Source organism: Bipolaris sorokiniana, assembly GCF_000338995.1.
Source record: "Bipolaris sorokiniana ND90Pr unplaced genomic scaffold COCSAscaffold_1, whole genome shotgun sequence".
NCBI lineage: Eukaryota > Fungi > Ascomycota > Dothideomycetes > Pleosporales > Pleosporaceae > Bipolaris > Bipolaris sorokiniana.
In genome coordinates this window covers 1,305,644-1,320,891 of record NW_006911895.1, presented here as the reverse complement: position 1 = coordinate 1,320,891, position 15,248 = coordinate 1,305,644, and the positions used below count along the sequence as shown (strand labels likewise).

At 47.9% G+C, this 15,248-nt stretch overlaps 8 protein-coding genes across 8 annotated transcripts; 5 read left to right on the top strand and 3 right to left on the bottom strand.

Moving 5' to 3' along the window:
• Positions 1-207: 207 nt before the first annotated feature.
• COCSADRAFT_131207 (uncharacterized protein) lies at positions 208-1,424 on the top strand (the record flags this gene model as incomplete). The annotated part of the gene is made up of 4 exons (XM_007696565.1): positions 208-340; positions 393-1,038; positions 1,089-1,239; positions 1,292-1,424. Exons 1-4 carry the CDS (start codon positions 305-307, stop codon positions 1,422-1,424), a joined length of 966 nt encoding a protein of 321 aa, XP_007694755.1. The 5' UTR covers positions 208-304.
• Positions 1,425-1,892: 468 nt separating this feature from the next.
• On the top strand, positions 1,893-3,297 carry COCSADRAFT_195247 (uncharacterized protein). The gene is made up of 3 exons (XM_007696564.1): positions 1,893-2,024; positions 2,081-2,609; positions 2,704-3,297. The coding sequence occupies exons 1-3, from the start codon at positions 2,002-2,004 to the stop codon at positions 3,166-3,168; spliced, it is 1,017 nt and encodes a 338-aa protein (XP_007694754.1). The 5' UTR covers positions 1,893-2,001; the 3' UTR covers positions 3,169-3,297.
• On the bottom strand, positions 3,278-5,207 carry COCSADRAFT_32156 (uncharacterized protein). Its single transcript, XM_007696027.1, has 4 exons — positions 4,782-5,207; positions 3,973-4,732; positions 3,688-3,925; positions 3,278-3,627 (listed from the first exon to the last, which is right to left on the bottom strand). The coding sequence occupies exons 1-4, from the start codon at positions 5,095-5,097 to the stop codon at positions 3,286-3,288; spliced, it is 1,656 nt and encodes a 551-aa protein (XP_007694217.1). The 5' UTR covers positions 5,098-5,207; the 3' UTR covers positions 3,278-3,285.
• Positions 5,208-5,348: 141 nt separating this feature from the next.
• COCSADRAFT_195245 (uncharacterized protein) lies at positions 5,349-6,429 on the top strand. The gene is made up of 3 exons (XM_007696563.1): positions 5,349-5,530; positions 5,581-5,929; positions 5,979-6,429. The coding sequence occupies exons 1-3, from the start codon at positions 5,464-5,466 to the stop codon at positions 6,403-6,405; spliced, it is 843 nt and encodes a 280-aa protein (XP_007694753.1). The 5' UTR covers positions 5,349-5,463; the 3' UTR covers positions 6,406-6,429.
• Positions 6,416-7,438, bottom strand: COCSADRAFT_32154 (uncharacterized protein). Its single transcript, XM_007696026.1, has one exon. The coding sequence runs from the start codon at positions 7,333-7,335 to the stop codon at positions 6,448-6,450; it is 888 nt and encodes a 295-aa protein (XP_007694216.1). The 5' UTR covers positions 7,336-7,438; the 3' UTR covers positions 6,416-6,447.
• A 503-nt stretch (positions 7,439-7,941) lies between these two features.
• COCSADRAFT_131194 (uncharacterized protein) lies at positions 7,942-9,747 on the top strand. Its single transcript, XM_007696562.1, has 3 exons — positions 7,942-8,502; positions 8,565-8,647; positions 8,698-9,747. The coding sequence occupies exons 1-3, from the start codon at positions 8,155-8,157 to the stop codon at positions 9,731-9,733; spliced, it is 1,467 nt and encodes a 488-aa protein (XP_007694752.1). The 5' UTR covers positions 7,942-8,154; the 3' UTR covers positions 9,734-9,747.
• A 55-nt stretch (positions 9,748-9,802) lies between these two features.
• On the bottom strand, positions 9,803-11,384 carry COCSADRAFT_32152 (uncharacterized protein). Its single transcript, XM_007696025.1, has 3 exons — positions 11,212-11,384; positions 10,788-11,153; positions 9,803-10,734 (listed from the first exon to the last, which is right to left on the bottom strand). Exons 1-3 carry the CDS (start codon positions 11,252-11,254, stop codon positions 9,941-9,943), a joined length of 1,203 nt encoding a protein of 400 aa, XP_007694215.1. The 5' UTR covers positions 11,255-11,384; the 3' UTR covers positions 9,803-9,940.
• A 1,732-nt stretch (positions 11,385-13,116) lies between these two features.
• Positions 13,117-15,199, top strand: COCSADRAFT_105939 (uncharacterized protein; the record flags this gene model as incomplete). Its single annotated transcript, XM_007696561.1, has 4 exons — positions 13,117-13,660; positions 13,707-13,885; positions 13,948-14,823; positions 14,935-15,199. 4 exons carry the CDS (start codon positions 13,117-13,119, stop codon positions 15,112-15,114), a joined length of 1,779 nt encoding a protein of 592 aa, XP_007694751.1. The 3' UTR covers positions 15,115-15,199.
• Positions 15,200-15,248: the final 49 nt, after the last annotated feature.

Genomic DNA, 15,248 nt, shown 5'->3' with positions numbered 1-15,248 from the left:
TAGAAAGTCAGCGCTACTAGTACTACGCTTCCTGACTCATGACACTAACAACATCTGTGATGCTGGATTTGCGCATTGAACCATGAATAGAGATTGGACTCCCCAAGTACGATACTTGGCTATCTAGTTTCATGCCTGTGGAAATGGCATTTCCCCACATATGAGAAGTCACCGCTGATGTGGCGCCTCCTGGATATGGGTTAGCGGTGACATGCATACTTTCACAGAGGCCGGGTCTCTGCGGATTCAAACGATCATTCTTACATCTCAACAATAACAACAGAACGATCTCACTTCATGAGCAATGGCTAACGAGGGTTTTGCAAAGCCATGGCTAGAGGTTTGTACGAACCTCGTAACGGATCCCACAATCCATAGTGACCGATGTTCAGTTCGAAGAGGAATTCGGAGAGCGTATAATTCTGGAGCCGCCTCTCTCAAATTTGTTCCAACAATACACACGCATTGGGGAACTCATGGCAGCTAAATACGTGTTTCCTGCGCCAGATCCTTCTGTTAAAACAGAGGACACTGCGACGGAAAAAGGGCTCAAGCTGCGGATATACACACCTGAATCATACAAAGGCGGCAGGCCGGTGTGTATGTATTACCATGGTGGAGGTTGGGCCATGGGTAACATAGATGGTGAGGATCCTCTCAGCAGAGCTATTTCGAAGGCTGGCGATGTAGTGGTTGTTTCGGTTGAATATGGACTTGCGCCCCAGAATGCACATCCAGGATTAATGAACGAGTGTTACGAGGCTCTGCAATGGGCTTTGAGGAATTCACAGCGGCTGAACACCGCTGAGGGCAAGTTCCTCACGGCGGGCACTTCAGCCGGTGGACAGCTCGCGTTGGGAACTGCACTGAGGGCTATAGATGACGGACTAGCAGAGCAGCTCGTGGGTGTTGTTGCCCTTATGCCGGCAACAGTCCATCCCGATGGGGTACCGGAGGAGTTGAAGGCTAAGTATACAGCTATGGAGGAACATGACCTGCATACTCTGAACACCGCAGGTGCAATGCGGGCTTTCTGGGGTAACATGAAAACCCCATTTCTAGCCATGTGAAGTGCTAACATCATGTAGATGCTTTTGGTTCGCCGCCAACCGATTCGTATGGTTCCCCTCTCTTGCATTCTAGGATCAAGGATTTGAAGAAGGTGTACCTTGCCGTTGCAGGACACGATACGCTGAGAGACGATGGTTTGCTTATGAAAGAGAAGCTTGATAAAGCAGGGTATGCATAGCATATATGTACTTCTTTGACCAGTGTACTAATGATCCTCTAGTCTACCCAATCGGCTCGACATGTATAAAGGCTACCCGCACTTCTTTATGGCTTGGCCATCTTCGAAGCTTGATGAGCCGAGGAAGAAATTCTTTGATCAAATAATAGAAGGAGTGAAGTTTGTTCTAGGATAGGCAGCTATTTTCGTGTTTCATGTACAAACACAAAAGAATGTTTGCATACTATAGCGTTCTCCGAGTGGTAGATAAAGGACTCATAAGCTGTACCAAGCAAATCGGTCGTCTCGCAACTCTTACCCCACTGGTCAAACAACGGGCTTTTCAATTGATGTTCGTGCAAGATTGGCTTTTCTACTAGGACGAAAAACACTATATCAGGAACAAGCATGCTGTAGTCCGATCCGAAAACCGCCAAGTAGTGATTGTATCTGTAAAACTCTCGACCCCGCTTCCTACTCCCCGCAAGCGGACACTACCTAGTACACCCAGCCAATTACCGCTAGTTCATGACGTCGGACCCAATTTTCCGCTTATTTTACTCAATGATTGCAAGTCAGCAAGTAGCGTTCCGAACCACCAAGATGACTCGTAATATCACTTGCAGGCTTCCCATACCATACTAGCCAATTGTACGGAATGCCGGCAACAGATAGAACTTGTCCAGTTACAAATATAGCTGGAAACAGAACCACCTCAGTACTCCAACATATTTAGACTAAACCAGCAAAATATTAGTAAATAGACTGCAATCATGAAAGCCGGCCAATGGGACCCGTAAGTCCCTCCATCATACTCCCATACAATCCCAAGAATTCTCACATTCGCATAAGCAAACAACAAAAAGTCGTCATCAACGACATACCCAAGCCCACCCCAGAACCATACCAATTCCTCGTAAAAATCCAGTCCGCATCACTATGCCACTCCGATCTCGGAATGAGTCTTCGCCCAGACTACCCCGTGACCCTGGGCCACGAAGGCGTCGGGCACATTGAATCTCTAGGCTCCGAAGCCTCTGGCCACGGTTTCTCCGTCGGCGACGCCATCGGCTTCAACTACTTCACCGGCTGCTGCTACACATGCGATGGCTGCCAAGTGCACAATCTGCGGTGCGAGACGGGGAACCAGAAGCTGCAAGGGTTTGTGGCGGATGGGTTTTTCGCAGAGTACGCGGTTGTGGATTGGATGAATGCGGTCAAGTTGCCTGAGAATCTCGAGATGAGGAGGGCGGCGCCGCTTTTTTGTGCGGGGATCACGGCATTTCATAGCGTAGACTCGTGTGAGTTGGAGAAGGGTATGTGGTTGGCGGTTGTGGGGTGTGGGGGGCTGGGGCAGTATGCTGTGCAGTATGCTAAAGCGGTATGTTCTTTCCCTTACTTCTTGTTTTGTGTTTCGACTTTTTCTTTGGGAAAGAGAGATATAGCTGGATAGAAGACTGGCTGAACTCGCACAGATGGGTATCAAAACTATTGCCCTCGACATAAATGACTCTCAACTTGCCATGGCAAAGAAACTCGGCGCCGACGCGACTTTCAATTCTAAAACCAATCCAAACTATATACATGAGATCAAGAAACTTACAGATGGTAAGGGGTGTCATGCAGCGGCTATCTACTCCGGTTCAAACATGGCGTATGCTGGCGCGCCAGATCTCTTACGCACAGGAGGCTTGCTTATGATTGTCGGAATTCCACCAAAAGGCTTTGATTTCATCACTGCTTTTGATCTGACAACAGGCCGGTATAGGATCAAGGCTGAGAGTACGAGTATTCCGCAGAGAATGAAGAAGGCGGTGGATTTTACCGGGGAACATGGTATACAGCCTGAAGTCGATTATCGTAAATTGGAGGACTTGCCAAAGATGGTGGAGGATATGCAAAATGGTATGGCGGAGAAAAGGCAGGTTGTTGTGTTTTAAGTGCTAGGGAGAAGGGATAGTAATGTTAAGAATCATGCGTAGTGTAGATTTGTCGGAAAAATTCGAGATAATGAGTTGTCTTTTCGAAGTTTCTTTCCGAAATCGACAATGCCTCCTTCACAACTTGGCCTTGTTCATCTTTTCCGCGTCCTTTCTAGCCCACTCCTTGACAAGCTTCCTGATAATTTTGCCCGATGGTAATTTCGGCACTTCATCTACGAATACAATACCGCCCACAAGCTGTTTGTGCTTTGCCACCTTTTCCTTCATGTGCTTGTGAATGTCCTCCACAGTCGTCTTGCCCTTGTACTCCTCTTTTAGCGTAACATAAGCGCGGGGCCACTCTTGACTATCAATCATGATTCCCACAGCAGCTGCATCGGCAATGGGGTCAAACTGAAGTAATACTGCCTCGAGTTCTGCAGGCGCAACTTGTAAAGCATTCACTTTGATTAGTTCCTGCAGTCATGTTAGTACCTAACTGAGACGGACTTTATCCTTGCTTCGGTATTTAGTCACCTTCTTGCGATCCACAATCCAAAACCATCCCTTCTTCGCGACGGCAACATCGCCAGTTTTCAACCAGCCATCTGGCGACAGTGCTTCTCTCGTAGCTTCGGGGTTGCGCCAGTATCTCAGAAAGACTTGCGGTCCACGGATGTAGAGATCACCGGGCTGGCCTTCGGGTACTTCATTGCCGTCATCGTCAAGAAGCCTGGCCTCGCAGTTTGGATCTAAGTTGCCCACACTTCCGGAACTATTAATCGTTAACAGTGTTCAGGTTAGTTATAGTTTTTATCTTACTCATCTATCGTGCCACCAGTTACTTGCGTTCCTGCACAAGTGAGTTCAGTCATACCCCAGCCCTGTATGATCTCACAACCTAGCATCTTAGTTATCTCATTCTGGAGCTCCTTTGACAACGGCGCTCCACCGGACAAGATATCAGTGATACTACTTAGATCGTAGTTCTTAGTTTCCGGTCTCTTACTCAGCATAATCAAGATAGGAGGCGCGAGCTGGAGGTGCGTTATCTTGTGATCTTGGATGATTCTTAGGAACTCGGGATAGTCAAATTTCTGCATGATGTAAGACGGGACCTGGAGTTTCTGTCCCATGATCATAGTATACATCTGACCATAGGCGTGATACAATGGTAAGAAAGAGATCCATCTCTCAGCGGGTCGTGTGTTAGCGGTCCAGGGTTTGTTGGCAGATCGCATGAAGATGGTTTGCTCACTATTGGCGATCAAATTGAAATGGCTCACTTCGACACCTTTGGACAGCCCGGTAGTGCCAGATGAAAAGTTTACTGTTGCGGTGGTAGTAGTTGCTTCGTTTTCTGACAAAGTGGGAAATTCGTAGCCTTTCACTTCGGCCTGTGATGGAAGGAACTCTCTCCAGTCTCTACACCCTTCGACTGGTACACAAGGCTCGTCGGAAAACAGAAAGACGCGACCTTCTGGCAAACCAGCACTTCTGGCGGCTGCAACTGCCACTTTTATCAAACTGGGATGTGCGAGAAGAATTTGGGCTTGAGTGTTGGTAACCTGGTGTACCATCTCTAAGATCTGTTAGCCCATCACGGTAAACACGTGATACAAAAGACTTACCTGAGAGGGTATAGGCTGGGTTGCCACCGCTGAATATACGCTTTGATCCAACTATTCCAAGATATGCAACTGGGACAAAGATGTGATTTGGCGTGAAGATCATGACAACTTCTCCTGGTTTGCTACCAATTCGATCTAAGCCCACTGCCAATCTTTTGGTCCATTGTAGCATGGACCATGGTGTAAGATAGCGCTCTGTATTTTTTGAATCAATCCAGAGTGGTGTATCAGAGGGAGTCTTTTCTTGGGGAAATAGATAGTGCAGCACATTGCATTTCGGGATGGTTAATGCGGGGAAAGGCGACGAATAAGGCATGTTGGCGGGTGGCAGCGGGATGCACGCTCAATTGGGTCGATGTAGACTACGACAGCTATTTAGAAACGGACGAACCCAGAGATTGGCAAGAGAAAATGAGTTCATAAGCGGTCAATGCTGTAGTCCAAGAACTACGTGGTTTGTTAGCTGCAGCAGCCACCTCACATGACCAGCTGTGGGACACCCGGACCGCACAGACCGCACTCCTTGTTGCCGAGGGTAAGTACCTGGTTATCGAACTCCACTGACCGAGCTCCTCAGGGTAGGACTATCTTTGTCTAGTACGCACCTTATCAAGTATGGCATGTTGATAACCCATTCCTCCGTCACTTTCTGTAGTTTGTTCCCAATTGGGCAAAATCCATCATGTCTGATATCAAGGACTTCAACCGCATGTTCAGTCTTGACGGCAAGGTCGCTTTGGTCACAGGAGGTAAAGTTAAACAAGATTTCATGGCTTGCAATCTTTACTCAGATTCCCAGGTTCTAGGGGATTGGGTCTGCACACTGCGACTGCATTTCTCCTCGCTGGAGCAAAGAAGGTTTTCATCTCCGCGCGTAAGAACGAAGGAGAGCAGGGCATTGACCAAGCCGTCGAGAAACTCAACAAATTGCCTGTTGCTGGAATTGCAGTCGGTATCGCCGCTAATGTCGCAGATACTGAGGACATAGAAAGATTGGTAAGAAAGGTGCAGGAGACCGACGACAAGTTAGATATCCTTGTGTGCAATGCGGGAGCCACTTGGGGTGGCCCTTTCGATCCCACGCCAGATTGGGCGAGTCAGAAGGTTTTGGACTTGAATGTCCGCGGCGTCTTCAATCTTTGCAGACTGTGCGTGAGAAATGAGAACCGCCACATGCACATCTACTAAAACTATCAGGTTCGCGCCTCTATTGGAGCGCGCTGGCACTCGCGTCTCCCCTTCTCGCATCATTATCGTATCCTCAACGGCTGGAACGACTGTGCCTCATGTAGGAGAGCATGGGACTATCATGTATAGTATTTCCAAAGCAGCTGCACATCACTTGTCGCGACAGCTAGCAGTAGAGCTTGGACCGAGGAACATCACGACAAATACCGTCGCGCCTGGCTTCTTCCCTTCAAAGCTTGCTAATGGCTTGATTGACATACTAGGTGGACAGAAAGAGCTAGAAGAAAGCAATCCTAGGAAACGATTAGGAGAAGCCTCAGACATTGCTGGAGTGATGGTATTCTTATGTAGTCCTGCGGCAGCGTATATCAATGGAGAAGATATAGCTGTAGACGGTGGAGTGAGACTGGCAAGTGGACGGTATTCAAAGATATGAAAATTGATTTCTTTCTAATCGCACAGATGTGTTGTCCAATCCCTACTTGCTTTTGCCTTCAATCCTCGCCAGCTGTTTTGTCATACTAGTATTCGTCATCATCTTCTTCATATTGTCATCGCAGTACTCGGGCCCATCCCTGAAGTAAAAGTTCCTTCCGTTAACCTCCACCGTCAATCCCCAAATTTTATTCTTACTCTTCGTTATCCCCTTCGCATCTTTCATTTCTGCACCTTCAACTAGCTTCATGACAGTATCAGCGACCGTCTCAACTGGTGTAAAATACTCGACCGGGAAGAATTTCCACTCTTCCTCCGACATCAACGCCGTTTTGATAGTTCCAGGGCAGATGGTAGATGTGCGTATGCCTTCATTGTGATATGCCACTGCGATTGCACGATTGAAAAGTATCAATCCAGCCTTGCTTCCACTATATATGGGACAGAACTCGCTCGGATACAGGCCTCCGCACGAGGATGTCATGATCAACACAGGATCCAATTCATCGCCTTCATTCCTGGCATTGGTCTTCCGGAAATAGTGCAAAGCGAGATACGAAGTATCAACCACGGCTTTGTAGTTTATGTCGGTACTGAACTTGTTTGGTGGTGGAGGAGGTGGACCATTGAGATCATGCTTTGCGTAGAAGTTGTCTCTTTCCACGATGCCGGCATTTGCAAATACGAAGTCGAGGCGTTCGGCGTTGCTCCAGGTTACCTCGAAGGCAGAAATGAGGGACTGATAGCTTGTAACGTCGGCTTGATGAAAGAAGGCGTTCTTTAGCTCAGATGCTGCTTTTTTGCCTGCTTCGGCGTTTTGGTCGACTATGTGAATGTCCCAGTTTTCGCTTGAGTGGTTTGAGAGGGCTTTCGCAGTAGCGAAACCTATTCCCGACGCCCCGCCAGTGATTAGAGCAACTTTTGTAGGCATCTTAGCAAGTATCTTCTATGTGGTATATCCCTTTTTTGGATGTCAAGAGAGTTTGAACAATAATCAACGCATTTTGCAACACCAAGGTTTTTCACGAGGTACGAGACATATCTGGTGTAGTACAATATTCTTTCTCAGCATCAAGGAAAGGGGGGGCATCTTCCGGGAATAAGCAAATCCTGCTACCAACAATCAAGTGCTGTCCATTCCTTGAGCTTGCAATACTACGTAATTTCCCATTCTCCCCAAGTCATCATCGCTATCCCTTGCAATGTTTTCGCTGCAAGATGTTGGTGCTATTCCAAAAGGAACATCTCCAATTCATTCCCTGCCATGACTCTCGAATATGTACGAGTAATTCATCTAGCGACTCAAAGACAGGAACGTAGCCGTCCAGTGTGGGATGTCCCATAGCATGACAGGGTGGTGTGCGGGGAAAGTGGAGTAGATGACTCGCTACTGTATGTCATGACGGCAGCGGAAAACAATGCGCGAGCAAGTTCAACACCAGCCGGAGCCTTGACTCTACACCCATCAAGTTGTTGCCAAGCCATTTTCTCCACTTGCAGTGCTGCCCACAGCTGCACATGCATTTGTTCAGGTCAGCCGGGACTGGCCATCATCAGGCCCAATGCCACTTGGGTCAAGTTGTGCTACGCTCGCTTGGAACTGCATGTTCTCATCCAGTCGCACCATTCAGAACGAGAAGATCTAACCCCAGCTTTAATAACCCCTCTTAAATTCTTCTGCATTGAATTTCTTTGCTTATCCCTTCGTCGTTTGCTTTCGCTGTAATATTCCAACAGTGCCTTGCTCACCATGGCATTCCAGTACTCACCAAAGAATCTTCCCAAACAGATATTCATTAACAATGAATATGTCAGCTCTAAGTCTGCTAAGAAGCTCACAATACACAACCCCAAGAATGGCGAGCTCATTGCCGACGATGTACCTCTAGCGGGCGAAGAAGACGTCGACGCCGCTGTCGATGCCGCTGAGAAGGCATTTCCTGCATGGAAGAAAATGAGCGCCACTCAGCGGAGAGGCATACTGAACAAATTCGCTGACCTGATCGAGAAAAACGCCAATGAAATCGCACAGCTAACGAGAATATCGTTGGGTTCGCCAGCGGCGTTTGGTGCCTTCGAAATTGGGCTATGTGCTGAGGTAGGTCACCTTGCAGTAACAATTTCTAACGATTCAAACTAAAATATCTGACTCTTCGACAGACTTTCAGATACAATGCTGGATTCATTGATAAGTTTGGCGGAGAGTCATGGCCTCAAGAAGACGGTTTCCTCAAGATAGTTCGGTATGGCCATGTCCACTTCCCATGTTGTTCGAAAACTGACACGACTCCAGCAATGAACCATTAGGCGTTGTAGCAGGGATAGTACCTTGGAACGGTCCCATTGGCACGATAGGCCTTAAAGCCGCACCAGCACTCGCAACAGGAAACTGCTTCATTCTCAAGCCCTCTGAGAAAACGCCATTCTCCTCTCTTGCTCTCGGTACACTCATCAAAGAAGCCGGTTTCCCGCCTGGCGTTTTCCAAATCTTATCTGGAGATGGCAGCACTGGCGCCCTCATCGCCAGCCACATGCAAATCCGCAAAGTAAGTTTCACAGGCTCCATCGCCACGGGCAAGAAGATCCAAGAGATGGCCGCAAAATCCAATCTTAAGCGCGTCACACTCGAGCTAGGCGGAAAGTCTCCAGCCGTAGTCTTCGACGACTGCAATCTGGAAAACGCGGTGAAATGGACAGCCGATGCTATCACAATGAACACAGGCCAGGTGTGTTTCGCTGCTAGCCGCGTGTACGTGCAAGAAGGCATTTACGATACGTTTATCGAAAAGTACAAGGCTGCTATGAAGGAGAAGGTCAAAGAGATTGGAGATCCAGATGAGACGTCCACGAATATTGGGCCTCTTGTCGACGAAGCTCAATTCAAACGCGTGCAAGGCTTCATCGAGCGCGGCCAAGAAAAGGGCCACGGTACGCTCGCTGTTGGCGGCAACCGCGTTGGTAACTCAGGATACTACATCGAGCCTACAGTCTTCACAGATGTGGACGCAAAGTCTGAGCTACACTGCGAGGAGATCTTTGGCCCGGTTTCGGTGGTCAAATCGTTCAAGACGGAAGAGGAGGTTATGGCGTTGTCGAACAACACTAATTTCGGGCTCATGGCTGGCGTCTTCACAACGGATATTAATAGGGCGCTGCGTGTAGCGAGTGATTTTGACAGTGGCATGGTGGGCATCAACTGTGTCAGCTTGATGTTTATGAACACGCCGTTTGGAGGAAGCAAGGAGAGCGGGCTGGGTAGGGAGTGTGGCATCCATGCGCTCAGGGCGTTTACGGAGCCGAAGACTATCATGATCAACATGAATTTCTAGATTGTTCAGCGTAGGCTCAACAGACGTTTAGTCTGTTGCGGCATGGGTAGCGATCTATATCAATAAGCTTGGCTTTTTAATATTATTGAATGTTGTATGTTGTAATAATGTTTTATCTGTCCACCGATTCAGTGTTGACTAGGCCACGCGCTACGGTATAATTGAAACGTTCAATTTAAGTACACTAGTACCTACGATACTACGTTCCTACGGAATCAGCTTTGCCTTGCGCATCCTGTCGAACACTGCCCACCACGCCTCTTTCGGTGTCCTCTCCTCCGTAAATCCCGTACTGTAGATCTTTGTTAAATCGAAATGCCTATCAAAGTCGAAAGTGGTCATGAGAAAATGCTCAGAGATCTGCATTCCACGGCCACTATCAATGTGTCCGCTTTGCAGCCCGTACTTCTGCTCCGTCGCCAGCCAAGTGTCCATGTTGTCGTTGATAAACTTGCGCATGTCGATTGGTTCAGCGAGAGGCTCCGTAGCCTCGAGACCAAAGTACGAACAGAGAACAGGCCATTTGACCTCCCAATTGTATGGCGTCTTGGAGTCTCCGAGGTTATAAACAGCACCCTTGGTGGTGGAGGGAGAAAGTGTAAGATGAATTGTTTGATGTGCAATCATATCACTGCTCGCGTCGTTACTCAGGGCCTTCCAGGTTCCTACCGTGCCAGGAAATGGACATTTTGCTCCCTCGCCATGGACTGCCTTCCATACGCTTAGGTAAAATGCTACCGACGTGGCAATGGAGTAGTAGTTCTTATTTGGCACGAAGCCTATGACGAGATCTGTTCTGGTTTCAATGAAGCTCCATTTCTTGTCTTTGGCATATTTCGTGATGAAGTCTATCTGCGCGTGGTAAAATAAGTTCTCGGCATGTGGGCTGGGTATAGGCGGGGCTGATTCGGAGAGGGGAGGCGAGGGAAGAGCAGGAGCCGACGAGCCAGGGGGAATCGTCGACTCATACCAAGAGAGGTTGGCGCGGAGATGACAACCATCTGCCAAGTCAGTCTATGTCCTGCTCTATAGTTAGTCAGAATGTATGACTTACAGATTTTAGTCCCAATCTGCAGCACAATGAACTCAAGTGCTGGACATAGCTTGTCAACTGCTTTGACTGCTTTTGAGAACATTTCCAGTGCCTCATCGATTTCCTTCTTTACATCCATGCCTGCTTTATATGCAAAATAGTATACATGGGTTATCTCCGCGACATCGGGAATCTTCTCCACCAATTCCTTCTCAAGACTCTCTTGGCTATGGGCGAGCAGGTCGACACCAGAGACCATATTGAGGCGAGGGTCTTCCGGCCATAGCGCTTGAGAGAGGGTAATTGGACGGTTCGAGAGAGCGTGAGCGCGCTTCCAGGTGCCCTTTGCAGGATAATCGGAGAGGATCTCATTGATGAAAGACCAGCCTGTTTGGTTGCACGTAAATCAGTGTGCTTGGTCACCACATGAACTGTCTTTACTGACCTGTTACGCCCGAGGCGCCAAATACGAGCGCAGATTTTGACATTGTTCAATGGATGTGATGGGGTTGCGTAAACAATTGGAGAGAGAGATGAAAGTTTGTTGCCACTTTAGCTCTATACTCCTACAGCTATTCCAGGGATATTCTATCTCATCTGTCTGATGTTTGCTAAGATGTTGCCAGCGTATTTTTTTAGGTCGCGCCAGGCCACGTTGTTAGCAAGAGAGGTTAGCTAGAGCAGCTAAATTGACTAGCAGGGCATCAAGCAGCTAGGGCAACCAGACGAGTCAAGCAGTCAGCATTCACACCAACAAGTAGTGAGGGGAATATGTAGTTCAACGTGCAACATTCAACGCTCCTTACGAGCTGTCAGTATGATGTTGCAGAGAGCTCAGTTCGCAGTATGCCCTTCAATGGTATCATATGCTGATGCTATTCTAGAACCAAGGACGATAGATGGCGGGGCCAACGATGATACTAGTGCAACATCAAGCCCGGGCGAGTTACTAGTAGTCGATCGCTTAAGTTGCCCGAGTAAATGAGCCGAACTGAGGCCGTTTTGCATGCCTTGTCATGTTTACCCAATAATTTCTCCAGCTACGAAGATGTTTCATAGTATGCAGGAAGCTGCGATAATAGTGTAAGACTAACTGTTGAGTATCTCGGGCCCTTACACAATTAGCGGCTAGAAGGATTCCGTACTAATAATCGAGGAAAGTATTTCGCCTACGAGTAGTTAATTATAATTCACTACGCCGGATGAGAAATTCAATGTTACGAAGACAGACTGCGCAAGTTTCGCATGCTTCCAAAGTTACAAAAATGGCAACTTGTTCTTTTGGGAATGAGGTCAGAAATACAGCTTCAAGTAATATTACTGTAATCTGTGCATGATCACATAAAGTAGAACCTCACGCTCCCGGACTTCGTACACACCTTGTTTCTCGAGCAAACATCCATCTTGACCATTATGTTGAACATCAAATATACTTCACTGAAAAGAAAAGGCAAGGAATTAATAATGCAGCACCGTAAGGTACTAATAACCTCAGTCTCAGATCGATGCGCCTAGGTTTGTTGATATGCCATTGGTCCAACACAGTGTACTCCGTAGTCTACCCTGTTGAGTTTTTATTGGCTGGAACGCCGAAGCAAACGACTGACAATAGCTCCTGTTTATTCTTGCAACCCTAATGGTCACCTTGGCTGTAAGAGCATTCATCACACCAGTTGCTACTGTGTTCGGGTTGGTGATGGTAGTAGTGTCGTTGGCTCGTACCCATGTGGTGGGTCCAACCACTACCCAAGAAACACCATGTTCTCTCGCCACTGCAAGGCACATGCACCTAATGGGCAAAGCTCGAGCATCGTGTTCAAGGACATCTTCCAGATGCCGACCTTCCCGATGGTACCGATCCAGCAATCAAAAACGCGTGGTTAGTATCGGAGCCACACCGCATAACGTCTTCCGTAACCCCTCAGCAGGCGCACACCCTAACATTGAATCAATATACGGCCACAAGCCTCCGATAAGCGACGCATATGCAAGGGAACTAGATTAGCCAAAGATCTGGCTCCCAGATACACCTTCGTTTCGGAAAGCAGAAGCAACGAAGTTGGGCCTAAACTGATCCGTGTTTCGTGCAACGTCTGAAGTCACCCGAGACGCGGCTAAACACTCCACAAACATTAATCATTATATCGAAATAATGTGATGCCTTTTCTATCCTTACTTTTTAATTTTCTATTGTCTTGAGACGCCGTCTTTCACCTGTAAGGTTGCAGCCTCATCGGTCCTTGCTGCATACTGTTTTCTCCGCTAGTTATACCAAAACAGCAAGATAAACCACACCCTCTAATTCTGTGCCATCATCGAATCACTGAGCCCTCTTTTGACAATCCCCGCGATGGGTGACGCAAGAATGCCAAATGGGGCCCACGCGAATGGTCACAGCCATGATTATGATTACCCGCCATCACATGCTGACGGCCCTTACAAAATTCTGAACCAATACCATTCCAAACCTGCCAAGTTACGGGTAGCATGCATCGGTGCCGGCGCGTCAGGTCTGTGCTTAGCATACAAGATGGAGAAGATGCTAGAGCCTGGGTCTTGGGAACTGACACTTTTTGATAAGAACCCGCACTTTGGCGGAACCTGGTATGAGAACACTTATCCAGGCGTTGCTTGCGACATACCCTCGCACGACTATAATTTCACGTTCGACCCGAAACCTGACTGGTCCACCTTTTTCGCATCAGGAAAGGAAATTCAAGGTTACTTTGAAGACTTTGCAGAAAGGCACGGAAGCAAAAAGTACATGCAGCTCAACAGCAAGATCGAGGAAGCAGCTTGGAATGATGGAGATGGATGCTACAACCTGACGATCAGGAATCCAGCAACTGGCTCGATGAGGAAAGACTGGGCGCATGTTTTGGTCAACGGATCAGGTAGGTGGGCACCGGATTAACATTTGAGTAAAGCCAACAAGATCAGGTATCCTGAACAACTGGAAATGGCCGGAAATTCAAGGACTTCATGATTTCAAAGGTCCTTTACTCCATTCGGCATGTTGGGATCACAGCGTCGACTTCAACAATATCACTGCCGGTGTCATCGGCATTGGCTCGACGAGCGTGCAAATTGTGCCCTCACTACAAAAGATTGTGAAGCAGGTTAGTCATGAAAGTAAATGGTACGAATGTAATGAGAAAAGTCTAACATCTTACCTCCACAGCTCGAAGTATACATGAGAAGTCCAACATGGATATCCCCGCCCTTTGGTGCAGGTGCACTCACCGACAACCTTCAAAAGGGTCAGGACATCGATCCAGGCCAGCGGCAGTACACCTTCACCGAAGCTGATATCAAGAAGTTTAAAGAAGACCCACAGTATCATTTGGAATTCAGGAAGAAGATAGAAGCAGAAATCAACAGCTTGTTTGGTATGTATCAGCAAAACTCCGAGCTGCAGAACCAATTCAAGGACGTCATCACCAAGGAGATGCACCGACGAATGGGTCCCGGCCACGACAAATTGAAAGAGTTCATAATTCCTAAATGGTCTGTGGGCTGTAGGCGGATTTCACCCGGAGATGGCTTCTTGGAAGCGCTTACGCAAGATAATGTTAGACCGGTTTTTGATGGAATCGAGCGCGTAGTTCCAGAAGGCATAAAGACGGTCGATGGCAAAATCCACAAACTAGACGCAATCGTATGCGCTACGGGGTTTCAGGTCGCTTTCCAACCAGCCTTTACCGTGCGCAATGGCTCAGGAGTTTCCATCAAAGAAGACTGGACGGACGGGCCTAACCTCTACATGGGTGTTTCAGCACCGCGATTTCCCAACTACTACACGATAGTGGGCCCCGGCGCAACATGGAGTAATGGAACACTACTGCCAAGCATTGAGACGACGATCGAGTATAGTGTCAAGTGCATGAAGAAAATGCAGTGCGAGGGCATCAAAGCAATGAGCGTGAAGCAAGAAGCGCTAGATGAGATTTACGCGCACTTTGACGAGTTCCACAAGACTACCGTGTGGCAAGAAGAGTGTCGTAGCTGGTTCAAGAATGGGTCGACAAAAGGCAGAATCTACCTGTGGCCAGGTGCTGTAAGTTACTCCCGTTTGACCCATGATCGTCCGTCCCATCACCTTGCTAGCGTTTCCTTCTCCTGTATTACCCCCGCACTATTCCTTCAGCCACTAACGCACGGGACGCAGACGATTCACTTTCTCAAAACGATCAAGAATCCGCGCTGGGAAGACTACGACTACGTATACAGATACAAGAATCGATTTGCGTTCTTGGGAAATGGGGATGTCAAGGCGACAGCAACACGTGACTTGCATGGGCTCAGCCCATACATCAGGAACTGGGACCATGAATGGGATGTGGATTGAGGGGAGACTTGGTGTGTAGTTTTTGATGGAACAGCACAAGGTTGGATAGGCGCAGCGTTCTTTTTCATCTACTTGTACAGAGCGGAATGTGTCACTAAGATGTTTGGAAAGATGTACACAATAGCTGTTTGCTT

What these genes read in the sequence shown, in the direction of transcription:
- COCSADRAFT_195247 (XM_007696564.1), top strand. Translation starts at nt 2,002, where the DNA reads ATGAAAGCCGGCCAATGGGACCC. An exon ending in AAAGCCGGCCAATGGGACCC is followed by an intron (nt 2,025 to 2,080) that starts GTAAGTCCCTCC and finishes CATTCGCATAAG; the next exon opens with CAAACAACAAAAAGTCGTCA. An exon ending in CTGTGCAGTATGCTAAAGCG is followed by an intron (nt 2,610 to 2,703) that starts GTATGTTCTTTC and finishes GAACTCGCACAG; the next exon opens with ATGGGTATCAAAACTATTGC.
- COCSADRAFT_32156 (XM_007696027.1), bottom strand. Translation starts at nt 5,097, where the DNA reads ATGCCTTATTCGTCGCCTTTCCCCGCATTAACCATCCCGAAATGCAAT. An exon ending in CCCAGCCTATACCCTCTCAG is followed by an intron (nt 4,733 to 4,781) that starts GTAAGTCTTTTG and finishes AACAGATCTTAG; the next exon opens with AGATGGTACACCAGGTTACC. An exon ending in ACTGGTGGCACGATAGATGA is followed by an intron (nt 3,926 to 3,972) that starts GTAAGATAAAAA and finishes AACGATTAATAG; the next exon opens with TTCCGGAAGTGTGGGCAACT.
- COCSADRAFT_195245 (XM_007696563.1), top strand. Translation starts at nt 5,464, where the DNA reads ATGTCTGATATCAAGGACTTCAACCGCATGTTCAGTCTTGACGGCAAG. An exon ending in GGTCGCTTTGGTCACAGGAG is followed by an intron (nt 5,531 to 5,580) that starts GTAAAGTTAAAC and finishes TCAGATTCCCAG; the next exon opens with GTTCTAGGGGATTGGGTCTG. An exon ending in GTCTTCAATCTTTGCAGACT is followed by an intron (nt 5,930 to 5,978) that starts GTGCGTGAGAAA and finishes TAAAACTATCAG; the next exon opens with GTTCGCGCCTCTATTGGAGC.
- COCSADRAFT_32154 (XM_007696026.1), bottom strand. Translation starts at nt 7,335, where the DNA reads ATGCCTACAAAAGTTGCTCTAATCACTGGCGGGGCGTCGGGAATAGGT.
- COCSADRAFT_131194 (XM_007696562.1), top strand. Translation starts at nt 8,155, where the DNA reads ATGGCATTCCAGTACTCACCAAAGAATCTTCCCAAACAGATATTCATT. An exon ending in AAATTGGGCTATGTGCTGAG is followed by an intron (nt 8,503 to 8,564) that starts GTAGGTCACCTT and finishes ACTCTTCGACAG; the next exon opens with ACTTTCAGATACAATGCTGG. An exon ending in GGTTTCCTCAAGATAGTTCG is followed by an intron (nt 8,648 to 8,697) that starts GTATGGCCATGT and finishes ACACGACTCCAG; the next exon opens with CAATGAACCATTAGGCGTTG.
- COCSADRAFT_32152 (XM_007696025.1), bottom strand. Translation starts at nt 11,254, where the DNA reads ATGTCAAAATCTGCGCTCGTATTTGGCGCCTCGGGCGTAACAG. An exon ending in TGGCGCCTCGGGCGTAACAG is followed by an intron (nt 11,154 to 11,211) that starts GTCAGTAAAGAC and finishes GCAACCAAACAG; the next exon opens with GCTGGTCTTTCATCAATGAG. An exon ending in GCAGATTGGGACTAAAATCT is followed by an intron (nt 10,735 to 10,787) that starts GTAAGTCATACA and finishes CTGACTTGGCAG; the next exon opens with ATGGTTGTCATCTCCGCGCC.